The sequence below is a fragment of the Falco cherrug genome, chromosome 3, assembly GCF_023634085.1.
Source record: "Falco cherrug isolate bFalChe1 chromosome 3, bFalChe1.pri, whole genome shotgun sequence".
NCBI lineage: Eukaryota > Metazoa > Chordata > Aves > Falconiformes > Falconidae > Falco > Falco cherrug.
In genome coordinates, this window is record NC_073699.1 from 63595346 (window position 1) to 63618944 (window position 23599).

General features: G+C 41.0%; 1 protein-coding gene across 5 annotated transcripts in view; it reads left to right on the top strand.

Annotated features, from left to right (window-relative positions):
• Positions 1-23599, top strand: part of LDLRAD4 (low density lipoprotein receptor class A domain containing 4) — a 294707-nt gene that overhangs the window by 107942 nt on the left and 163166 nt on the right. For 2 of the 5 annotated variants that reach the window (XR_008731464.1, XM_027798446.2), the window contains exon 1: positions 6347-6493. The exons of the other annotated variants lie outside the window; for them this stretch is intronic. Coding sequence is in view for 1 of the 2 variants with exons in the window: in XM_027798446.2 (XP_027654247.1) it covers positions 6448-6493 (46 nt within the window). In the remaining variant the exon portion in view is untranslated. Of the gene's footprint in view, positions 1-6346; positions 6494-23599 lie in introns of those variants that run through there. 5 annotated transcript variants of the gene reach the window in all.

Below are 23599 nucleotides of genomic sequence, written 5' to 3' on the forward strand. Positions count from 1 at the left end.
AAAACATAGAACAACTATTAAAGGACATGGTAACAAGGAATCATGCTGTTTTCTCAGCAGTAATAAAAGGAGAGCTGAGTTTCTGGACTGCTAGTTGAGAGGGAATGACAAAACTCATGATGTGGTGCTGCAGAGAGGACCAAGTATTTAATGATAATGTTTTGCATCATGGTTTGCCCAAAAGGGTGACTTGTAATCAGGTGGCAAGCAAAGGACTGCTACCTTGAGAAAGGTAAGTATTCCAACTAGTGCAGGAATAGAACTGATGGTAAAGTAATGAGATAATAGGTATTTTAGAACAAGCGGGAGCTTATTGAATTGTCTCTGCAACAGGGTGAAATAGCTGAAGCAATGTCTGAACAATTAGTGGTTACACTGGAGAGCATTTGGAGGACAGTCTAGGTTCAAACAAGCTGTGAAAGAGCAAACACTGCACCTACATGTAAAATTTCCTGGGTCATTCTTTTTCCCCTTTGGAGGAGATAGCTTATCTTAAATTCTTAGAGGAAAAAAGTTTGAATCAAATAATCAACTGATCTTTTTTTTTAAAAAAAAAGAATAGCTAGTAGATAATAATATGATAAATGAATTTGCATGTTTTTTTCCAGAAGGTACCTTGTCAGACAAGCCTAATTTCCCTGTAAGCAGAGACATAGTATATCTTGATATACTGTTAAAGGCTTTTCACCCTTTCATAAACAAGGTGGCAATATGGGCTACAAGGTGGGTGCACAGTTGGCTGGAAAGCTGTTCTTGGAATAATTACCAGTGATTCATAGTCAAACTAGAAGGAGATGTCAAGTGGGATTCTGTCCTGGATTGCCTGAAAATATTAAATATTTTAATTAATGATTTGGGTGATAGAATCTGCATGCAAAATTTCCAGATGACACCGACCAGGGAGAGGATGTAAACCCTCTTAAGCACAGGATTAGAATTCAAAATTAATGTGGTATAATGGAGAACTGATCTAAAATAAATACGATGCAGTTCATCAAGGACAACTTCTAAATCGTGGTTGGGCAGGAATAATCAGCTGTGCAAATCAAAATGTAGAATAACTGGTGAGGCAGCAGGTCTGCAGAAAACAGATGGGCAGTTGCAAGAGTTCAGAAAATGGCTATGAATCAACAATACTATGCCATAAATGTTATGCTAGAATATATGGACAGGAGTCTGCATGTAAGACATGCAAAATGTTTTTTCCACTCTACTTAGCATTTGTGTGGCTGGTGGACTACACCTGCTCTGAGCAGTGCTCTTCAGGCCTATTGGAAGCATCCAGAGAAAAGCAAAAGGAGAAAGGCCAGAGGTCTAGACAACATGACCCTTGACAACTGAAAAAAGTCTTTTTCAGACTAGAGCAGTAACTCTCGAACTTTCTGAAGATGATTTTCCTAGGTTCCCACAAAGCAGTGGGGATTTGTGCCAGGGCATGTGCCAGATGTGCTGAGCTACATGGCAAGATGTGGCCATGATACTGGTGTGATGGTCAGAAGGACCACCTCGCTTGCACGCTTCTTAGCTGCCATGAAGTACCGCACTTTCTGCCTTGGCTGCTCTCAGTGCTGTGCCAGTGCTAGGGTAACAGTGGTGGGGATCCTGGACAGCCGGGGTCTATTTTTTACATTAGCTTTCTTCACCAGTGTGTTTGGAGTGCTGGTTTAGGAGAACAGTGTGAATCTGAACTCCATCGTTGGGGAGTGTGTGGCACCGGGCCATCCAAGATGACCAGAGTATAAGGGGAATACTGTGGGATGGATTAGGAACCAGTGTATGAAGCCTCCTGACCTTGCAAGGTCAGTTTAGGTCCATCAGGATTTTATTAGCTCCATCGCAGCACAAGCTCTGTCAGACCTGGGCTGACTCGGAGGCATTCCTGCCATCTGACCCTCAGCACTGCTGGTGGGATTATTAGCTCTGGCACTATGGAAACCAGAATAAATAGTAAGAGGTTGCTCTGTGCAGGGGCCCCCTGCCCTTCAGTCTGGCAATGACTTTTCCTGTCACCTTCTGATCCCATTCTGTCATAGCTTCATATCTTCTCCCTCACACCTTTCCCTGGGGAAGTGATGGCACCCTCAAATCGTTCCATAATCCCTTGCAGCCTTGCATCTCAAGGTCATTGTCACTGAAGCTTGACCTTGGGCCATATCCAGAGAGCCCGAGTTACTCCCAAGGAGCAACTCCTCAGCTTGGCTGATATTCCCCCAGGCCCTGCTTTAGCAGAGAGACTGAACGCATCTGTTAGGAGATCCTCGTGCCCACAGAAACACAGCTTGGTAGAGCTTCTCCAGTTCCCCCAGCTCTGCTCTGTACTCCCCTGGCACTCAGAACTTCTGCTGCATTTCTTCTGCTGTGTTTCACGCTTTCCCAACCTCTCTCCCCTCTTCCCCCATCAGTGCCTAAACGCCCTCTCACTGTGCTGAGGCTCCTCCATCCCTCCCCATGTGTACATATGGTCTCACTTCTCTCCCAGTTTTCCTACCTTTCTGTTGATCTTCCTGATTTTCACTGCTTTCCTTCACCTTCTTTTGTTTCCAGACCCCTTCCACTTCCAGACCAACCTAATTCCAGGTTGTCAAAAAGCCTCTTCCCCTCTTCTCTAGACTCAACCCTTCCTCTCTTTGTCTGCCCCCCTCTGGGGTGAGTACCTTTCCCCACCTAACATCTCTTCCACGATGACTTCTGCTGGTTTGTGTGGGACCTTTCTTTACAGAAAGGCGATCTGGAAGCCTGCTTCTCAGTTTGGCTTCTCTCCCCACATCTTGTTTTGCTTAACTGCTGGCGTTTTGGGTGGAGACGTGTCTGGCATGGGGGTGGTAGTTCCAGAATAGGGAGGCTCCTTGAGGGGATTACATGGGAGACCAGGTAAATTGCTCCAGCAGATTGCGTATGACCCAGTTGGCCATTATTCATTTAGGCAATGGAAGAGTGAGGGAAGTTGTGATAACCATTTAAAAGTATATGGAAATTTCATGTAAAGAGGAAGGCAGTAGAAACTCCTTCCCAGTTCTGCTGGGGATAGAGCATGAAGTAACAGACAAGCTTACTGTGGTGGAGAGATTGAGGTTAGACATTAGGAAAATCTTTCTAATGGTAAGGATAGTTAAGAACTACAGCCGATTGCCTAGGGAGGTTGCGAAGTCCCCATCACTGAAGGTTTTTAAGAGCAAGTTGGACAAATACCTGTCAGGAATGGTTTATGTATAGTTGATCTTGCCCTGGGGCAGGGGAACGGACTTCATGAGAGCACTTCCAGCCTTACTTTTCTGTGATTCTATTACTGCTGGTTCCCTGGACAATAAATGTACATTTTCAAAGTTAGTAACCCACCTGCACTACTCTGTCTTCTCTGTGTTTAAGTAGATTCTTTGGAGCTCTTGGAATAATTGACAAAGGACAGCTTTAGAGTCTTGGGTGTTTAAAGTCTTAACTCTCTTTTTGCTGGAGTGTTGCTCTGCTGCATTCCTTCTACCCTGGCCTTCTTTAAACATCTTATTTTTGGGGTGTGTGACATTTGTTTCTGTGTCTGGGCAACTTGTATAGAAATATTTTAGTGTTACAGAAATACTGCATCCATTCTTCTGTTTCATAGTATGCAAGTATTTTAAGAAAAGCCTTTACCACTCTTAGACAGTGAACATATTTAAAGGTAATTGTTAAGAATAATAAAAAATAGGACAAAGCCAAAGCAACTACCCTTTGAGTTTGTTTTCTTTGTTATGAATAAAACTATGAGCAATTTACTTAGCACGAAATACATAACTGGTGTATCTGCAGCTGAAGGTAGCCTTCTTCCTTGGAATTATAATTGAGGCTCAATGTAAAACAGCAAAACAGGTTTGAAATGTCTTCTAATAACTATATAATGTAATTAATATTAAAAGCAGTTGAAAACTCACTTATACATTAACACAGGTCTCCCACATTGCTGTTGTCATTATTTGCATGATTTTCAATTACAGATAAACATCTAATTTAAAAAATACAACTTGAATATGTAGCAGAACATTTTCATCCCCCTCTGTTTGTTTTATTTTCATCTGCCTCTCGAAGCTGGTCTGGCCTTCCTAAAATCTCTGAAGTCTTCTTAACAAATGCATTCTTATTTTAAAAATTTTCAAGGTTACTGTGTCGCTCATGGACAACTCTTACTGCCTCTTAGTTCTTGGGAGAAACAGATTGCTTTTTGCAATGCCCCTTACTCAGCACACAGATAGTAACAGATCACATTCCATTGTATTCCCTTAGATATTTTATTTAGTGTGCAATTTTTGGAGTACAGATAGTATTCTCAGCAAAAATACATGGAAGAAGATATAACTGTAGTTCCTATGATTTTGCTATCTAAAAATGTTATGTTCAGTAGCGTTCAGCAAAACTGGTTTTGGTATAGTCGTGCATAGCCTGGAAGTCTCCTCTTCAGGGTTAAATGCTTTAATAGAATTACAAGAGAGTGAGAAACTGTGAAAATCAATTCGCAAACGCTGGTGCTGTGTGAGAGTGATAGCTTTTGGTCACAGCCTAGTTCTTCTGTTGTCCTTAAGATGAGTGATTAAAACAGTAATACTTTCTGCTTTAGGTCACTCTTCAGATCTGAGAGGTCAGCTTTTAAGTTTTGATCCCCAACTTTGTGTAGGTGAAACACTGTGTTTTCTGCTCTTTCCTTTCACCTCAAGAAAACAGATAGTCCTCTGCACATGTCTGGTTGAAGAACTGTTTAATCTGTAACCGGACAGATACTGCCTTTGGTAAGTCAGCTGCGGCAGTTCTTACGCAAATAGAGGGGCATTTCGCTCAGGCTGAAGATTTCATGGTTTAAATGCTTCTCCTTTCAAATTTTTACTTAACTGGAGTAGAAGACCTTCTTGCCTGTTTGCTTGTTTCAGTAAAGTACTGCATCCTTTTCCATTTGCTAAGGGGAAGAGTGGGAGAATTTGGGTGGCAGTCGCTCCCAGAAGGTGGCCTTGCTGTGTGAAGCCACCTGGAGCTCAGAGAACGTGGAGGCAGAGAAAGGTGGAAAAGAAACCAAGAGGGCTTGAGAGGAAAAGGAGCGGTGTGGTGCCCTCTGAAACACCTTGAGAGACACTGGACTCAGGAAAGGATCCTCCACAGACCTTGAACTGCAGGCATCATGTAACACCATTCCTGTCAAACTCCATCCTAAAATTATTACTCTGATCTGGAAGGAATTTTTTTTTTTTTAATTTTAAATTAATTTTCATTCATATTTGAGTTAATTTAAATTCCATTTTAAGTTACTTAATTTTCAGTGTAGATGTGGTCTTGGCTATGTGTGCATGATCCACTTGTTCTTATGACAGTCCAGAGCCCAAATGCAGGGCTGTGGATTGGGCAGGCCGGAGTGAAAGCAGGCTCAAATTTAGAGAAATGTCAAGGCCAATGCTATTATTAAAATTATTTTGTGAAGTAGCGTGTTGCTGGAAATGGCAAACTTCTTCCCAAAGTCATGGGGGGGAATGCTGCAGCATGTTCAGGGAGGATGTTGAGCCCGGCTCCTCACCTTTGATAACCATTTTTAGTAGATGATACTCAGCTGTAGCGTTACCATTTGCAAAGCTGATGGCTTTTTGGAAATGCCCATCTGCCATTTCTCATTTCTTAATAGTACATGTTGCAGTGTCTTCGCATGGTACAACTTAATCAGCCAAATGGCCAGTTCCAGACTGAATGACAGTAAATTTTGCTGTAAATATGCTACATTTCAGTGTTTAATCATAATAAAAAGGCAGACTTTTTTGAATGGACAAAACGAATGTGTAGTCCCTCAATAAACCCCATAAAATAAAAAGCAGTGAAAACTGGTTGTTAAATTGGCAGTGTATGTTTTCTGTTAATTATTTGTAATTAATTAGGTGCTTTTTAAAAATTATTTTTTAATATTTACTTGTAAGAGAAGAGATGGGATATGGCGTTCGGGCTGTGCCAGTGGCTGGCCGAGGGTGTTTTCGCTGCTGGAAAAGCCCCTCTGCACCTGCAGGTAGCGCTGCGGCCGGTGCTGCTTCCGAGGGGGAAGGAGCCTCGGGCGGCGGCCGTTGCGGGCGGCCAGGAGCCCCGCGCAGGAGCCGCTCGTCGCGCCCAGCGCCCGCCTGGCGGGAGGCGGCGTCCCGCCCGCCCCGGCTCCTTGCGGCGGGCAGGCGGGCGGCCCGGCGCCGTCCTGCAGGGGGCGCCGCGGGGGGCCGGGCCGGGCCGGCGGCGGGAGCGGCGCTGCCGCCTCGCCTGGGAGCAGCAGCGGGAGGCGGCCTGGAAGCGCGTTCCGGTACGCGCTTAAAAAGCCCCTAAAGAGGAAGCGTAAAACCCAAACTGATGAGGAACGGCTGAAGCACTTGAGTGCCTCAGCCCTTCTGGAAGCTGGGGAGTACAGTGGCCGAGTGGAAATATGAGCCATATTAGCCCAAACCTAATTTTATTCACATAAAAACGATGCGGGGTGATCCCAGGCACTCGGCTCCAGGCGGCGGTGTTTTGGGTGAGTAGCATGAGGTGAAGTTTGGACTAAGGCTTTGCTGCTTGGTTTTTCTGTAATGTCAAGCAGGCCGTTTCACTTTATATTCGATCAGTTTTCTTCTACCAAAAAATAAATAATATGAATTAATGTTACATTTATTTGTTGTATGCTGTGGCAATGCCTTTACAAATCAGAACTTGCAGTCTGGGTAAACAGAGAAGTGAAAATACTTGACGTTGAAGGATAAATGTTGTGGTGAAAAAGCCACAAAATTGAGGAGGAGGTAATACCACGTATACAGAGTTAAATGTCACATTTACTTCTCTGGTACTTACACCCTTCTACTTTTTCGGAAGAGAGGCCAGGATGCATGGGGATTAATTTACTTGTCAGGCCTTTTTTTTGTAGCTGTTTGGTTTGGGTTTTGTTCAGAGCAGAGCTTCTTACAGATGGACACAGTCCTTCCTCTGAGCCTTTCTACAAACGCACACGTTCCGGTGGCTGTATCTGCTGCATCTCCCATCCTGGGGCATGGCTTTCCTCACAGGAGCACTCTGTGATGGAGCAACCGGGACCCACCCAAAGCACGCACCCCGTGCTGTGCCCCTCCCAGGTTTTCTCCCTGGGCACTGCCCAGCCCCTGCTCCAAACCCTTTCCAGAGGGATTCTCCCACCCTCTTTAATTTCTGCTCAACCCTCAGCAGCACTGAATAAGCAAAATGTTTGGTTTCCGGTAGGATCATTACTTGCTGGTAGGGTGCAGCCTTTGAGCCCTGCCAGCCTCTTGTGAACACCCAGAGATACTCTCTGCCCTGGAACAGAGTAAGACACGATACTCTGATTTATCTGTAATAACACTGCTGCTTTCTGAGATCCATCTTTTCTAAAGTTATGCTCACGTAGGGCTGAGAAACTGCTGATTTCTGAACCAGGGGGGTTTTGGCAAGTGGGGTTTTGACAGTATCTGGACCCCAGAAACTTGGGGTTTGATATCAAAACAAAATTCTGTATCGTATTTGAGTTCTTTCCTGTAGTCACTCCGCTATAATTTGACTGTAAAATTTACCCAGTAGTTTGGGCAGCTGAATCCCTAAGCTTTCTTTAAAAACCATCGAGATGTGTTTCCCACGGGTTTAAGCAGATGTATCTGTGTGCAGGTGGCAAACAGGGGCACTCTCCCTGCTCTTCACAACCATGGGTCTGTTTCCACATTCTCTCATGCTGGGATTAACAATCTGTTAACAGTGAAGAACAGGTTGAGCAGTATGTCTTTCATACATTGTGGGGTTTGATTTTTATTTCTTAATTTTTTCTCTCCTTATTGTGTGCTCTTTGTGTCCATAGCTTTCTTGCTTTCCTCGCTACAAAGTCACTCCCTTCTGATTTAAGGGCAAGAATAGAAGGAGCTTTGTTTGAGGGGTGAGGAGTTAACAATGAGGATTTTTCATGACGAAAACGCCCAAAAAAGAATCCAATTCTACAGCCAGCATCTAAGCAGCATCTTCAATCCACACCTCTGAGGATAAGCTTGTGTCTCTTGTTAGTGGGTGAAATAGCTTCGTTCAATGCTATTTGATTGCTGACAATGCTGCACTGCAAGCGTTTGTGTTGTAGGTGTACATATGCTGAGGTGGTGGGAGGAGGACCCAGGATAAGGTATGGGCTTCAGAAAATCCCAGAAGACTTGCTTGGATGTGGCTTGTTCAAGAATTGTCTGTTTGTCCTGGAGGCTTAGACTGTACAAACCAGTAATTTATACTGGCTGAAGACAGATTCACAGCCGGCTGTGTACTCAGTTGGTCCTTGATTTAAACGAAAAAATTGGAGTATGTGCATGAGTCTCCATTTTTCCCCTTCCTGAGCTTTATTATACTTGATTTGTTTATCTCAAAAGAAATACTTTCAAGATAATATCTGCTTCCAGTTGCTCAGAGCAAGAATTTGAAGAGACACATGACCTGCTACGACAATGCAAGAGTAAGTTCAGAAAAACTTCACTGCTCTCAGTTCAGGATGTCGGTGGCATCTGTGAGCTAAAGACACTTCTCTTTTTTTCTGTAGAGATCATAACTTCTGTATCCAAACCAGTGCTGTTTATAGAAATCATTGGAGAGTTTCTGTGTAGTAAAAGGAATAGGGGTGAGCTCCAACAATAAAGTCAACAAGTATGGTTCTTGAAGATGTTTTTATTCAGTGCCTTCTCTAGTGTGTGCATGGAAAAAGTGACATAGCATTGACTTACTGGCTTTTGTACAATCACTCAAGTATGTTACTGGTTTAAAACCGTATTATTCTACTTTTTGATACAAACAAGGTAGTGTTCTCTCGGGCATATGATCCCTGCTTATAGTGATCAGTGTTGCACCGAAGAACCTTCAGCTGATATGGGGACCCTGCTGTGCAAAGGTAATGAAGGTCAGCCCCTTTTAAAATCTCAGTGTCTAAAAAAGGCAAGATAGAAGCAGATAGAAAAAGTACTGCTACTGCTGTCCTCCATATGCAGATAGGCAACTAAGGCACAGATGAAATATTTACGTGGAGTGAGCTAGAACTTGGCAGACCTGAGAACTAAAGCTACAGCCTCTGAATCTGAACCCAGTAGGAAGGGTGAGATTATAACCACAAGTACTAATGTATTTATTTTTATCTCCTAGTCAGCAGTATACCTGCTGCACTATTTTCTTGTATTTCATCTGTTGTATCTTTATTCTTTTTACTTGCTGCCATGAGGAGAAGAACATAAGTCAGTAGGATTTTTGTGGAAACTAGAGGTTTGCTTTATGTCAGCATTCCTGGAAAGAATTTATCTGAAAAAGAATTACAGCTACCCATAAAATATGTGACACAAACAACCCTTCTCATCTGCAGGTATCAATTGTGCATTGGCAAGAAGGGGGTGCTGGGATACCAGACTGCTTGAAGGATATGGGACATTACTTAAGGGCTTAAAAAAAATAATGTCATTGAATTGCCAACTAGAGAGCAGGATTATTGAAACTTATGGGAACAAAATTTAGTGAGATGAATACAAATAAATCTGTCCATGGTAGCTGTACTTCTTTTTCAAGGATCTTTAAATGCAAAATATGATGTTCATTAATGTAATGCAGGCAGGCTCATTGCTTTGTTGCTTTATACATGTATGAATCAGACTTACATGATGTCTTAAGACCTATTTTGAAGAGCCTTAAAAAGGTCTGTTCTTTATGTAACTTGCTTTCTCTGAAGGAGGAAAGGCAGGTTTTGTGGAAAGATCCTATTTTATACTACAACTAGTGGTCTGTTTGGAAAGCAAACAAACAACTTACCAAAACCCACAAGTATTCAGGCATACGAGCCCTTTACCTCCAGGAAATCTTTAAGTAAGCATTTGAGATTCTTCAGTTTGCTAAGGGCCATCTTCTGCTACATAAGCAAAACAGAATTAAAACCAGTCATGGACAGCCAGTGGGGAGAAAATTCTCATGCAAGTGAAATTGGCTGTTGCTGTATTAGCATTTTGCTTTCAATCAGTATTGTGATTGTGAGCAAAATCCCCCAGTTGGCCCCATTCGTGGTGCTGTGGTTCAGCTTAGAAGATAGCTTTGTTGCCACCAGAGTAGCCAGTGCTTGCTAACAGAAGACTAGAGAAGGTAAAGTTGCTTTATTCCAGCTGTTTGATACCTGTGACCTAACGAAGAGGCAGTGGGATGCTGGATGTGTTAATGAGGGAACTAAGGAAAGAGAAGTGAGACCTAGGGATAATAGCTGAAATTAAGTGAACTTGCAGAATTTCACCCTGAAAGAAATAGATGCTTGAGTCTACCACCTGGAAAGAGTGTTTGTGGAAAACCAGAAGATGGATGTCAAAGCCTGACTTGTGATGGTTGCAGAAGGTAAAGCTGAAGATGAAGTTAGATGTGCATGCAGTGGTTAATGTGATTCGCTTAACAGTGAGTGCTGTCACTACAACCACACTGAAGTTCTGCCAACAGTGGGTTACAAAAACCTTTAAACACTTGTACAGGGAACAAACTCTGGAAATCTTACCCTTAAACTGACAGTCTTGAAACAGTTTTAACTGTGAAAGAGCTATACTCATTTTTCAGAAGAGTTTCATAAGTCTAGTGTGCTGATTCTTAGTTTTTCTGTTCTTAAATATAGGGCCACTGTCTAAAAGTCATATCAGTGTGAAACTGTGTAGACATTACATGATGCCAAGAAAGGACTTGCCAGGTATTTATAAATAAATTCCTGGTGCGCTCCCATTTTCCTTCCTCTTGTCTTTGCTATTATCCCACGCATTTGCCCCCAGGCTTTCTGTACTCTTTTTGTAGATATACTAGTAGTAATTCTCTTTTTCTGATTTTTGTTCTTGAAGAAAATAGATCAATTATATAGTGTAACGCTGGTTAGGTTACAGCTAATAGCTACAGCTCTTAACCTCACATGTTCTTTTTTTACCTCTGTGGTAATAATGAATCATTAAATTGAGTGGAGCAGAGTCCTTGAGATATAGAAGTAGGATTTTTTTTTAACAAAGGCATTCCAAAATGATAACCTTAAAACTTCTTTTATTGATTACCATTGTGTAATGTTGTCAGCATCTTATGACTGTTAGGAGGTTTAAAAAGTGCAACTTAAACTGTGAGAATAGTGTGTAGAAAATTTGTGTACCCTGTTACAGCAGGCATGCTTTTATTGTATTTGAATCTTTCAAGATTATTCTCTGGAAATCAGAAATTAAAGAACAAGATAGTCTTCGTATAAATGATAGAAGAGATCCCATTTTAATAATACTTGATCAGCTGCTAAGAACGCTTAGTTTTGCTGAACATGTCTACCAGAAGAGAAAAAATTGAATTATATGTCCAGTTCATTTAGAAAGCAGTATTTTGAGTCTCATAATGTTAAAAAGTATCAGATGTGCCTTTAGTACAAGGGGAAGATACATTACTGCTCTGGTCCACAGTGAAAAAAAAGTATGTATTTTCTCACTACTGTGCAGATGTTCTAATGTAGTGATGATATTCTTACTTGTCACTGTTAACTTTGTTGATTACAAATTACTAAATCAGGTAGTGTGAAGTGAGACAATAACCCTCTCCTGTCTCCATTACTTTCAGTTTGTTCTGCAGCTTTTTTTAAAGTAATACTGTTTGGGTTTTTTTATTCTGTCAGGTTTTACAACAGAAGTAGACTCCACAAGAAGTTACAGGGGTTATAACATCTGTCATTAGATTTCTGTGTTCTGTACAGGTAATAATCAGTGAAGTTTAGCTGTCAAGAGTTTGTATAATAGGAAGAATTAAGGAGAACTGAAACTGCATCCCTAAAATAGCAAATAGTTTTGTATTAGAGTAAGATATTAAAAAAACAACAAAAAATCGAAGGAACAAAGGCTAAAATAAAGCTGATTGGAAAAACTATGATGTTTATCAGACTGAAGATGTGACATAGCTTTGCTTTTCTGTTCTCAGTAGTAAGAACACTTAGTTGCATTGTCTCAGGGATTTCCCTAGGAAAAAAGATTACTCTGGATTTTACTTCATATGACAACATAGTTGAAATTTGGTATGATTACTTTCTTGACGGCTGTGCATCTGATACTGACCTACAGTAGTAGGTGTCATGAAGAGTAAATTACATATGATTTAGAGTTCAGATATTGATATTAGCAGGTGCGTGGCTGCATACTGTGTCAAATGTAATGACATTCATCCTTAGATTTATTCTGCTGGACTTTATTGTTAGATATTGGAAGATTCGGTTTCCCCTAATGACTTATGCTGACACTGGAAGACATTACATATCTGATGATCTCATGGGTACTCTTGTTATTGAGAAAAGCTATTCCATTTGCTGTGAAATATATTACATTGAGTTACACATCCCTGTATTGGTAATTTCTACAAGGCAGAAATTATAGGGGGTGGTAGTTTCCTTTATTAGACCATCTGATTTAGTTGGACAAAACAGACAAGCTGTGTGCATTGCAACTCCTTATTCAGGTCTGTGAAAAAGCTCCTGAATGACAGATCTGCATGCTCCAAACCTTGCTGTTTTCCACATGTATTTGTTGATCAATTAAAAGATAACTTGTCTCTTTATAAAGCTTGCCTTGATTAAACTGCCACGTCTACAATAAACCACAACTTTGTAATTTCATCCTTTGCCATTCAGGACACATACGCTTATTTTCTTAGAACTGCCTCAGTTAAAGTTACTTTCAGCCATTTTGCTTTGTGCTGAGTTCTCCCTTCACATTTTCTTGCTCTGGGTATAGCCAGAAGGGCTGACTCTTCTACCTAAGCTCAAATGAAGTGGTGCTAAAAACGCGATTAAGCAGTTGAGGCTGCTATTTGCTTTTCAGTTTATGTTCCCATCCACTGAGACTTCGCTACAGACCTTATTGGTAGCCAAAGTATTTATTTTGTGGCCTATCATATGTGATTTAAACAATCTATTTAAAGCTTGGTTTCATGCTTCTCAGTCAAATCACCTTGTCTTCAGGGGCATGCTGTACAGCATTGCATCCTTGTAAGGGGAATTTTCCTAGAGCAGGTAAGTCACTTTCTTCTTTGTAGCATTTGTAGTTTTCTGTCAGTTTGAATGAACCTCATTCCTCCTGATCCCCAGCTCCTCTCAGAGCTTTGTCTACACTCCACTACTGACTTTGCCATGGAAACCTTTTTGGGTCCAACAACAGTGCACACAAAGGATTTAATACACAGAAGAGAAGTGCCGGTCCTCTCACAGCTGCCCTGTACATATGCCACCTTTCTCATGTCTATCTGATGACTGATCCGAAAGGGAAAGAGCCTTTGGATAAGACTCACTATCTCCACTCAGGAGTTGTGGTTCAGCTGGTAGCCTGAGAACCTGGGTGTATGGCTTTCTGTCTCTTCCCTTCGGACAGGCGAGCAGTGGTCAGATGGGAGGTTTTCCTGGAAACTGTAATGTCCCCTCTTCTCCAGCTCACAGCCTGAGAGACTGGCTTCTGCTGGCTCTGACAGTCCTGCCATGACTTGAGCAAGCTGACTGTAGTGGTTTCTGTGGAAGAGCTATGCTAAGAAGCGACTGGAAAATCCCTTCTATCAGCATAATGGACTGGTGTGTGTTTTTTGAGTTACAACACATTCTGAAAAAGAACAAGATTTTTTTTAAGACCACTGTTTTCTCTTCCTGAGAGATGATCATGCATAAGGACCCTTATTATAAAATTGGGATATGTACTTGTTGTCTTTAGTTAGAAACTTTCTGTCATCACCCTAAAGGGGCTCTGCTTATGCTGTTTAACTATGCAAGTATTTGTGATTCAAATGTGTGTAGGGTGATGAACAGAAACGTGGCAGAAAATTTATCATTACCAGTTACGAGCAGAAATGGTTTGGGAATCTTGATAATCCTGGATTTCCTGTGCTTTAACATCATGTGTTACTCTCATTTATTCTATTTTTATAAAGAATACATGGAAAACTTGCAAGAGCCATCATGTAGTGGTTTTTTTTCTGTGGTTGTTTTTTTGCAACTACTTAAGCACATTTTGCACTTAAAATTCTCCATGAAACTGTAACTTTTTCTAAGAAAGGAAGTTTTAATACTGAAGTAGCACTTTTTTGTTCCTGTAGTAACTTTTTTTCTTTTAGTGTTAAACTAGTTACTTGAAACCTTGGAAAATTTTCTCTAGTGAGTTTTAAGACAGATGTGGTAGATTTCATATTTCATGAGGAAGGAAATATCTATGAAAAACCTGGAAATACCCATTATAAGGAAGATGTGTCTAAGGTGTGAAGTGCAGATAGGTTGAGAACTTCTACAAACTTCTAAGAAACTTGAAGTTTATGTTTCAGTGTAGTTTTCCATCTAATGATTTATTACATTGCCAAATAACATTGCTAATATTAATGGTAGATCTTTCATCAGTTTTTACAATATTTGATTTTCATGCTGAGTTCAACAGAGCCAGATTCTGTATGATATTTTTATAATAATAGGCATTATTTCTATCATGACATCCAAAAAGCAGCTGTGGCAGTTCAGCAGCTCAAGCACAAAACCTTCTGACTTTTCCCTTTTCATTATGGTTAGCAATAATTTGTGTGTGTGTGTTACCTTAAAATATGGTTTTGAATATTTTTAAGCTTGAATTAGTTTTAATCCTAGAGGACCAGTGTCTGTTGACTGTCTGTGGTAAAAAGGAAGGAAAAACATACATATGAAGCTCATTTTCAGAAGCTAACTGGCATTGCCAGCAAAAATTGTGACCTTATCAATATTAGTTTAGTCTGAAAACTTGTGTACCATGCGTATGTTTTCTGCAGGGTGAGAAGAGAGTAGGAAGATCACTGGATGTAAGACAGGGGGGAAGCTGACACACAAATAAGGCTATCTCCTTTTGCCCGTGCAGGTAATGTTGTATGCGTCAGGAGTTAGTTTACTGCACAAGGTGTTCTCCTTCAGTACTAAATCTGCCAGCTCAGTAAATCCCAGGCATGCTTAATTATCCTGTTCATTTTTCTGGAGTAGGAGAACTGGGAGAGGCACCTGGGTCTGTCATAGACTGCAAATACTTCTGCGCAGTTTACAGTTGTTACTGCAGAGGAGACTTCTTCCCATGAGCATTGGGTGCTGCTTGCTCACTTGGAGTTGGGAGCATCAGCTGGCATTAGGGCTAGCATGCAGCTGCAGAAATGCAAGGTCCCTGTTTTGAGGTGCAATCCTACGTCCTGTTGAAAGTCCTCCTACAGTCCTATTGACATTGGGCTGTTGAGAGACATATTACCACCACTGTGCTGGGGACTGAAGACACAGCGTCAAATGAAAGTGAATTTGAGCTCTTGACCCATTGGTATTAGTGGCTGAACTGACAATAAAATAAAATGGCTGTTCAGGTTTTAATAGCAGTTTAAGACAAGAGTTACTGGTCTCTATTCACTTGTAGGTCTTCTCAAAATTATCCTTCCCTGACATACTGGGGAATGTGATAACAAACCAGAGGCAATCTGTAGCTACATTCACTTGCTTGCTAATTGTGCTTTTATTTTTATTCCTCTTCGAAAGTGTTCTCAGGGTGCTGGGGGCTCAGCATATTCATCATGATGGCTGCAGCAGAAGTCTCAGAGCAGTTCTTTCAAACCTTCACACCTTTCTCATAAATTAGTAATTTATCAGTGCAATAATAATAATAATAATAGTAATAATAATTGATCTGAATTATCCCAGAGCCATCATGAAATGATGGCTGTTTTGGTCAGGCCCAATTTCATGGCCTACAGGGTGGAGAGGTGACAGGGTCATGGACGATTGACATAGGTGTGACGCACAGTATTTTAAACAGAGCTATGGCAGCTTTCCATCCTTATGATGCCTTGCATACCCTGCTAATACTCTTTTCCTTCATGCAGGGATAAAGCATTTTCATTTATCTGACTAATTTGAAATAGTTGTGGAAGACATCACTGGGGACAAAGATATCCTTGTATATTGGTATAAGAAATTTATAATCATTCTTCCTTCTTCATTGAAATCCTGATCTTTGCAGTCTTGCAGTGAACATTAGCTACATTACTGACTTCACTGAGTACAGAGATTAGATCCTGAATGAAGTGAAGGGTATAAGAAGAATATGGATTAGTCTTCTAAGAGAATATTGCTCAAGATTTCTTTCTGAGGTGCCGTAGCTACTTCAGGAAATGAAAGATAAACAAGGTAAAGCTCCACTAGCCACTGCAGTGGTGCTAGTTATATGCTGACAGAATTGTTCTTTGTAGATGGTTGAAAAGAGATGCTTGGAACCCCTTCTGAACAAAAAAAGTGACTTTTCCTGCAAGATGAGACATGGAAGTGTTTGGTTTTACTTTTTCTTTGATAGGGATAAATACTTGGACTAAATGGAAGTCAACAGGAGCGTTATATCTCATCTGATAGCTGTCTGGGTGGCACAGTAGAAACGCTGGCAGTTTACATTGAGAAAATCTGTACAGATAACAGAAACTAAATTAATAGTTGATGAGAATTGAAAAAACTAATGGAACTAGAGAAATTATTAAAATTATTAATCAGTACAGATTCTCCTCAACACTGAGACACATTATAATGTTACTCAGTTTGCTAGTACCTTCCTTCTTACAGTCATCACAAGCTTTACATACCTGGATCATTTCACAGCAGCAGTAGTGGCATCATTATTGTTGTAGTTATTATTATTGTGGTTGGTTGTCACTGGCTGGGTGCCCACCAAAGCTGCTCTATCACTCCCCTCCTCAACCAGAGAGGGGAGGCCAAATGTAGCAAAAGGCTCGTGGGTCAAGATAAGGGAGATCACTCAGCAATTACTGTCATGGGCAAAACAGATGACTTGGGGAAATTGGTTTAATTTATTACCAATCAAATCAGAGTAGTATAATGAGAACTAAAAATCAAAAGTTAAAAACACCTTCCCCCCACCCCTCCCTTATTTCTGGGCTCACCTTTACTCCCTATTTCTCTGCCTTCTCTCCCCGAGTGATGCAGGGGGACAGGGAGCAGGGGCTGCAGTCAGTCCATCACACGCTGTCTCTGCCACTCCCTCCGTTGCAGGGGAAGGGTCCTCACACTGCCCTGCTCCAGTGTGGGGTCGGGCCTGTGGGAGACAGTCCTTTATGAACTTCTCCAATGTGTGTCCTTTCCATGGACTGCAGTTCTTCACAAACCGCTCCATCGTGGGTCGGGTCTCCCATGGGGTCACAAGCCCTGCCAGCAAACCTGCTCCAGTGTGAGCTCCTGTCTCCACAGAGCCACAGGTCCTGCCAGCAAACCTGCTTCAGCATGGGCTTCCCTTGGGGTCCCAGCCTCCTTCAGGTGTCCACCTGCTCCACCATGGCTCTCCACGGGCTGAGGGGCACAGCCTGCCTCACCATGGGCTTCACCACGGGCTGCAGGGGAATCTCTGCTCCGGTGCCTGGAGCCCTCCCTGCCCCTCCTGCACTGACCTGGGTGTCCGCAGGGCTGTTTCTGTCACATATGCTCACTCCTCTCTTCTGCTGCAATTGTGCAGATTTCTCTTCCCCACCCCCCACCTCGTAAATGTGTTACCCCAGAAGCACTGTCACCACCGCTGATGGGCTCAGCCTTGGCCAGCGATGGGTCTGTCTTGTAGCCGGCTGGTACTGTCGCCATTGGATATTGAGAAGCTTCTAGCAGCTTCTCACAGAAGCCACCCCAGTAGCCCCCCTGCTACCAAAACCTTGCCATGCAAACCCAGTACAAGTATTATTATTATCATCATCATCCCAGCCCTAGATATGCTGAGGAAAGCCAAATAGCTTGCCCAGCGTCATGTAGACTGGGGGAGAACAGTAGCTAAGAAAATAATTGTAATCTTTTTGTTTCAAGTTCTTAGAAAATCTTCTAATCTTCTGTGACTTTTCAGAAATAAAAAATTATAGACTCTTAGTTAAGGTAGCATAATAGTTTTCCCCTTGGATCTTTTGGTATACAACCTTATGCATTCCCTTCATGCTGCTCCAGGTTGGGAGAGCACCCACACTTTGCAAGACCTAAGTCTTGCATACTTTGCAAGTGTAATAGTGCAGTATTGCAGGCTGCTCCCTCTTACAAATTAGCAACCTGTACAGCCAGCAAATACCTTTACTCCTGAACATTATATGAAAGTAATTGAGGCTAGTCTTCTTGGTTGGCCGGCAGATTTTGTATGCAGACATCAGGTATTAAAATGGAAGCTGGAAAATTGTAGTGCAGTCTGGCAGGACTATTCCACGTGTGCTTGGAATGTGCTTTTTCGCTTTGCATTGCCTAATGCACATCATGTATTACATTGTTGATATATGGATTCAAATTCAGATGATACTCTGTTTAAAATAAAAATTTTTAAAAGAGTGTTTCCTATTAACCAGTGGGAATTTCCATGTAAAACAAGCCAGTATTTTTTTGATGGTTCTGCATTGAGATTTTGAACTCTACATTGTCCTTGTATTTAAGGAGTATGAAAACATTCACGCACTGACTACTTTGTGAAGGAATCGCAGGGTCAGACTTTGCTTCAAACCTTGGTCTACAATGCCTACACTTTTAAGTTTGCTGTTAGATCCATTAATGTAATAGTGTATGTCCCTGTATACAGTGGTGTGAATCAAAGGTGAATTTTGTAAGGGAAGAATATGGAAAGATTGGAATTTTTTTCTTTGATTTTTTTTTCTTTGTGAGGCATTTGCCTGTACGTTGTAAAGAAAGAAATTATTTAAAAAAAAGAGAACACTGGTATGATTCTTTCTATTAATCAGGTTATGCTTTCCTTGTTTTGCTGTTGATATGAGGCTTGAGAGAGAAAAAAAAAATCAGAAGGCACTTACAGAAATCTTTATGCAAAAGGCAAGATGCAGACTGCTGATTGCTAGGCATTTGATATAAATAATCTTTAAGTGAAATAAATATGTGAAGCTCTATTAAAGTTGAAGATCTGATCTAGAGAGTTTTAAAGTGATTTAGAGGAGTAGTCCTCTCTCATCTTAGTTGTTTAGTTTTCACCATGTAGGTACGTGTAAAATTTCTTCACTTTGTCTCTCCACGGGATACACGAGAATGAAATACTCAATGTTTTAAAAAATAAAAAAGGGCAAACCACTCCTCTCTTTTTTTTAATGTTCCTTTTATATCTTTCTATATCTCTATATATGCGCATGTCAAAGAAGAGAGTGAGCAAGATATTTAAAATGCATGTTTAGAACTGGAATTCAGTGAAGCAGAGTTATCATTAAACTATATGTGATCAGCCCCCAAAATCTCAAAAATGAGACAGACGCACTGAACGTCAGTGTATTGTTGGAAAGTTTCCTAGCCTGCTGTATCCATTGCCCATTTCTTTGATGCTTATAATTTTAATGCTAGTTTTGTAAACAGTCCGAGTATGTGAATTCCTCCTATCTTAGATATCATCAAATAGAATTTTTTTTACCCAAGTTTTGTCTGATGTAATTACACTTCTAAAAAGCTGCAGACTGGTAATTCTCTGAAGGACCCTAATGTGCTGTTTGAAAATCAGAAGTAGAATTAATTCTTTTTCTTTGGTTACTCCTTTGTGAGGTGTCTATTACCTGTCATTTTAAATATTTGCCCTAATAATTTAAGTGTTGCAAAGAACAGCATCCTACAGCCATATTCCCTAGAAATCACCATGGAAATCTAAAAGTGATGATTTAGTGTCCTGAGAAATAATGTTGAGGAACAGAACAAAACTGCATCCATCTAGTCTGACAATAGCAGCTCTGCCACAACTTTGCCTTTCAAGAAGAGTAAGCACATACTTTGCTGTGTCACATCACATGAATGTTGATGGTTTAGTCACAAGATAATATAACACTTATTAATGGTATGCTTAATGTGTGCTTTTAGAATAAGTTTTTTTCATTCCATATTTTAAGCTTTGACAAAAATAAAACTGTGTGAGATCATGTTTGGAAATCTAGAAAACATATTTAAACCAAAACTGTTCTCTCTCAGACGTGCTACCATTTAAGCTATGCATTTAGCAACTGCAATATATTCTGAAAACTGCAAGTTACTACTGTTGCACATGCATATCTGTTTATATTTAAATATAAACATGCTCATCTCTTAACTGGTTAATCCCATTTTGAAGCCTTTTACGACTGCATACCATGTGCCAGTAAGTATTAGAGTGTGCATTTGCTGTTTAAGACAGGTAACCTCCTTAAAAACCCTTACACATAGGTCTTTCAATGAAATTTTTGTTAAGTTTTGTATAACCTTAATCTATTATGAAAGGAGCTTTCTGTCCTTTGGAATGACCTTTTATCAGGGTGTGTTTTCCTGTCTCTTAGGTAGTAGAGCACATTAAATAAATTGCTGTCAACTCAAATACAGAGTTACTGCATGAAGTGTAAAAAGAGATATTTCAATATTATTTCCCTGTTCTTATTAATTACGACTCCTCTAGCTAGTTTGTTCTTAATCCACTGTAACACAAACCACAAAGGATTTGTGTAAGCCGTTGCTGAAGTACTTTAGTTGAACATTTTTTGTTAGTATTGCAAAGAACAGGTGGTGTTTGCACACTGGAAGCTGCATCTCAGCTCAGATCTTACAAACAACAGGTTTGATATACAAACTTATCAAAATGTACTAACTTGTTCACAGTGTTCATTTCATTGCAGCCTTCCTTATGTACCAGTAAATAGCTGAGAGCTTAAGTGGACTAAGAAAAAAATCAGGGAGTCTTATGATAACATTACTGTGGCATTTTACTCAACTTTGAATTTGATCCCCAAATATTTGTGTGCTAGGTTGCTCTTTACCTTACCTTGGTAGCTGTTGGACAGCACATTAGGGTCCTTCAGAGAATTACCTTTTTCTTTATTGAGGACGTGTGATCATTCTTTTCATATTCATCTACCTGCACGCAGCGCCTGCAAACCATAAGATGTTTCTAATCTGCAGCTTGGATTTTGGAATGATCACCTCTGTGGAGAAGTTTTTTTCTCTGTTAGTATAACATTCAATAGTAACACACTTTGTGTTTTAAAGAAGTATTTCCTAATGACAAGGAAAATTACTTTGTTTAAATGGTGTTTCTTAGTGTCTCAACATAATTTTTTAAGGTGAAGGACCCTAAGAGGGATATGATGGAACACAAGGAAGCTGTAAGAAATATTTTGTTCCTTCGTTTTTGCTTGAAGATTAGCAGCATGCTGTATTAGCTAGCTTTTTCGATTTACTATGAACTCCCTATTTGAAGTCTTCTGAGGATAGGCCAGAGCTAGAAAACTGACCTTGCTTTAATTATGTTGGCTTATAAAACCACAGAAAATTATCACCATCTCTGAACATATTAGTAATAATAAACTGGTACAATATGGCAAACTACCGTGCCCACAGTTAAAACGCAATTAGTTGCTCTTGAGTTTCCAATGCTCTGACTGTTAATGCAGGTATGGTTTTGGGTGATTCTCTTGTGTTCAGCACATCACTTGTATAATTTTTAACATGCTTTAACTTGTCATTGATACACTGATAACTTGAGCTGTAACTGGAGATTTGTTCTAGCCCATCTCTTGTCTCCACCCAAAAAACTCTGTAGGGCTTCTGATTGATATGCAGTGGCAGATTAAAATTAGATGGCTGAAATGGTTATCGCTGTCAACTGCCTACCCTGCCTCTCTGACAGACATTGCTGTCTCAAGGCTGGCACAGCTGATCTGCATGTCAGCCATGGTACTTTGCAGTCCAGCATATTAAGATAAACCACAGACAGAAATAATGTCCAGAAGAGCTGTAGGCTTGAAATAATGTGTCAGGATTTTGAGCTGTGGTTTGGAGATCAAATTCTATTTGGCTTTCAAACATAATGCATATTTTGTCAGCAAAGTCAGCTTCATATGTCAATGATCCTCCAAGCCTAGGTCACACAGTTACATGTGCATGACAGGCTGGCGTTCCCTCAGGTGTGCTGGTACAGTGGGCAGCAGGCCTTTGGTGTGAACTAGGTGGTGATCTTTTTGCAAAACTGTTTTTAGGAAGAGGCAGAGATGGTTAACTTCTCAAAGCCAGCTGTGCCAGCAGGGTGCCAGGCTGTGCAGCTCCACGAAAGCCCATTGTACAGATGTCAGTTGTGAAGACAAGACCTTACCATCACACCTGGGCACCCTGGCATCATCCTTCTGCCCTTGGTGTCCAGCTCCAGTCTCTCCCCTCCTCACCACCCTGCTGCTTAGTGGGGTGGTGCTGGGGTCAGGGGGACTGGCTGGTTCAAACAGACCTATTGGAAACTTCCTTAGTTTCTCTGTCTCCTTTCAGAGAAGTGGTCGCATGTGGATGGGAACTGCAGCCAGTGGCGGAGGAAGGCTGTGCCCCCTGCATTGGGCAGCAGTGCCAGCCCAAAGCGTTTGGTTATGGAGATGCAGCACTCCAGCTCATTTACCTTGGTTCTCATATGCAGCATAGTCATGGCCTGAGATTGTGAACTCTAGTTCTGTTCTAGAGGCACTGTTCATATACAGGTTTTGCATCATGTCAGGCTTGTGCCTCTTAGGTACTTCACTTAAACACACAGCCTATCTGCAGAGTTCAATGTAGTTTGGGGAAGGAAGAAAGCTATTTGCTTTGGTTTCCTGTAAACTCTGAAGTTTCCCAAGATACTGCATGGTGCGTGGATAGACACAGCACCATCCAGTGTAATGTGAACTGTATGTTCATGTTCACAAGCAGAAATGCACTGCCCTAAATGCACTGTTGCTTTTTAAATGATACCGTTTCAACAACAAAAAAAATTTATATGGTAGGGATTTTTTCAGGGGGCCTGTATCAGTGTTTTCTGCATAGTCTACTTTGTAAGCACTTCGGCCATGGAAATTATGAAATAATCTTGGTTAAATAGCTGCTATATGGTCAAATATGTTGCTGATGCTTAAACAAAATTGCATAATTGTAGTGTGAAAGAATCTTTATTGAAACTATGCTGCTTAGGTTGCTAAATGAGGCACTCTCAACCCATAAATACTGACATTACTCTTTGCTGTGCATTCACATTTCTTCCCTCTTGGCTGGCTGTCCTGTGTACTGAAAGTTGGGAGCACTCATGGACAAAAGAGCATCTGATAGTTGTAATGGCTGTGCTTGGCAGCACAGACACCTGGAAGTGAAATGGAAATCTTGTGTGAAAGTGTGGGGGAACAGAGCTTACCTCCTTTCTCCACCACAGTTAATCTGCCTCTTCCCCTGCTGTCCCAGTATGGTTTGGACTGTTGTTCTAGTTAGTGGTGGTATTGCTGGAGCCTCACAGTGTCTGCGCCTTTGAGTTATTTTGATGCACTGCCAGAGCTTTTCCAGAGACTGTCCTGATGCAGACAATGGAAAGATAACTGCATTTTTTTTAAAAACAGTTTTTATTTCCATAAAAGCAGAAGAGACTCCTGAGACAAAGCAAAGGTACTTCTGTAGCCCAGGGGTGTTCTTCCCCCTCAGCATCACACAGACCCACTGCATTCAGTGAACATAGGAGGGATTCTCCAAGACATTTATAGCAGAAAATATTAGGCAATCCAAATGACTACCAGCTTTGCTATATGGAAATGCATATAGGTGAGAGTCTGTATGCATTTGTAACACAATGCATAAATGGGAGGAAGTGTT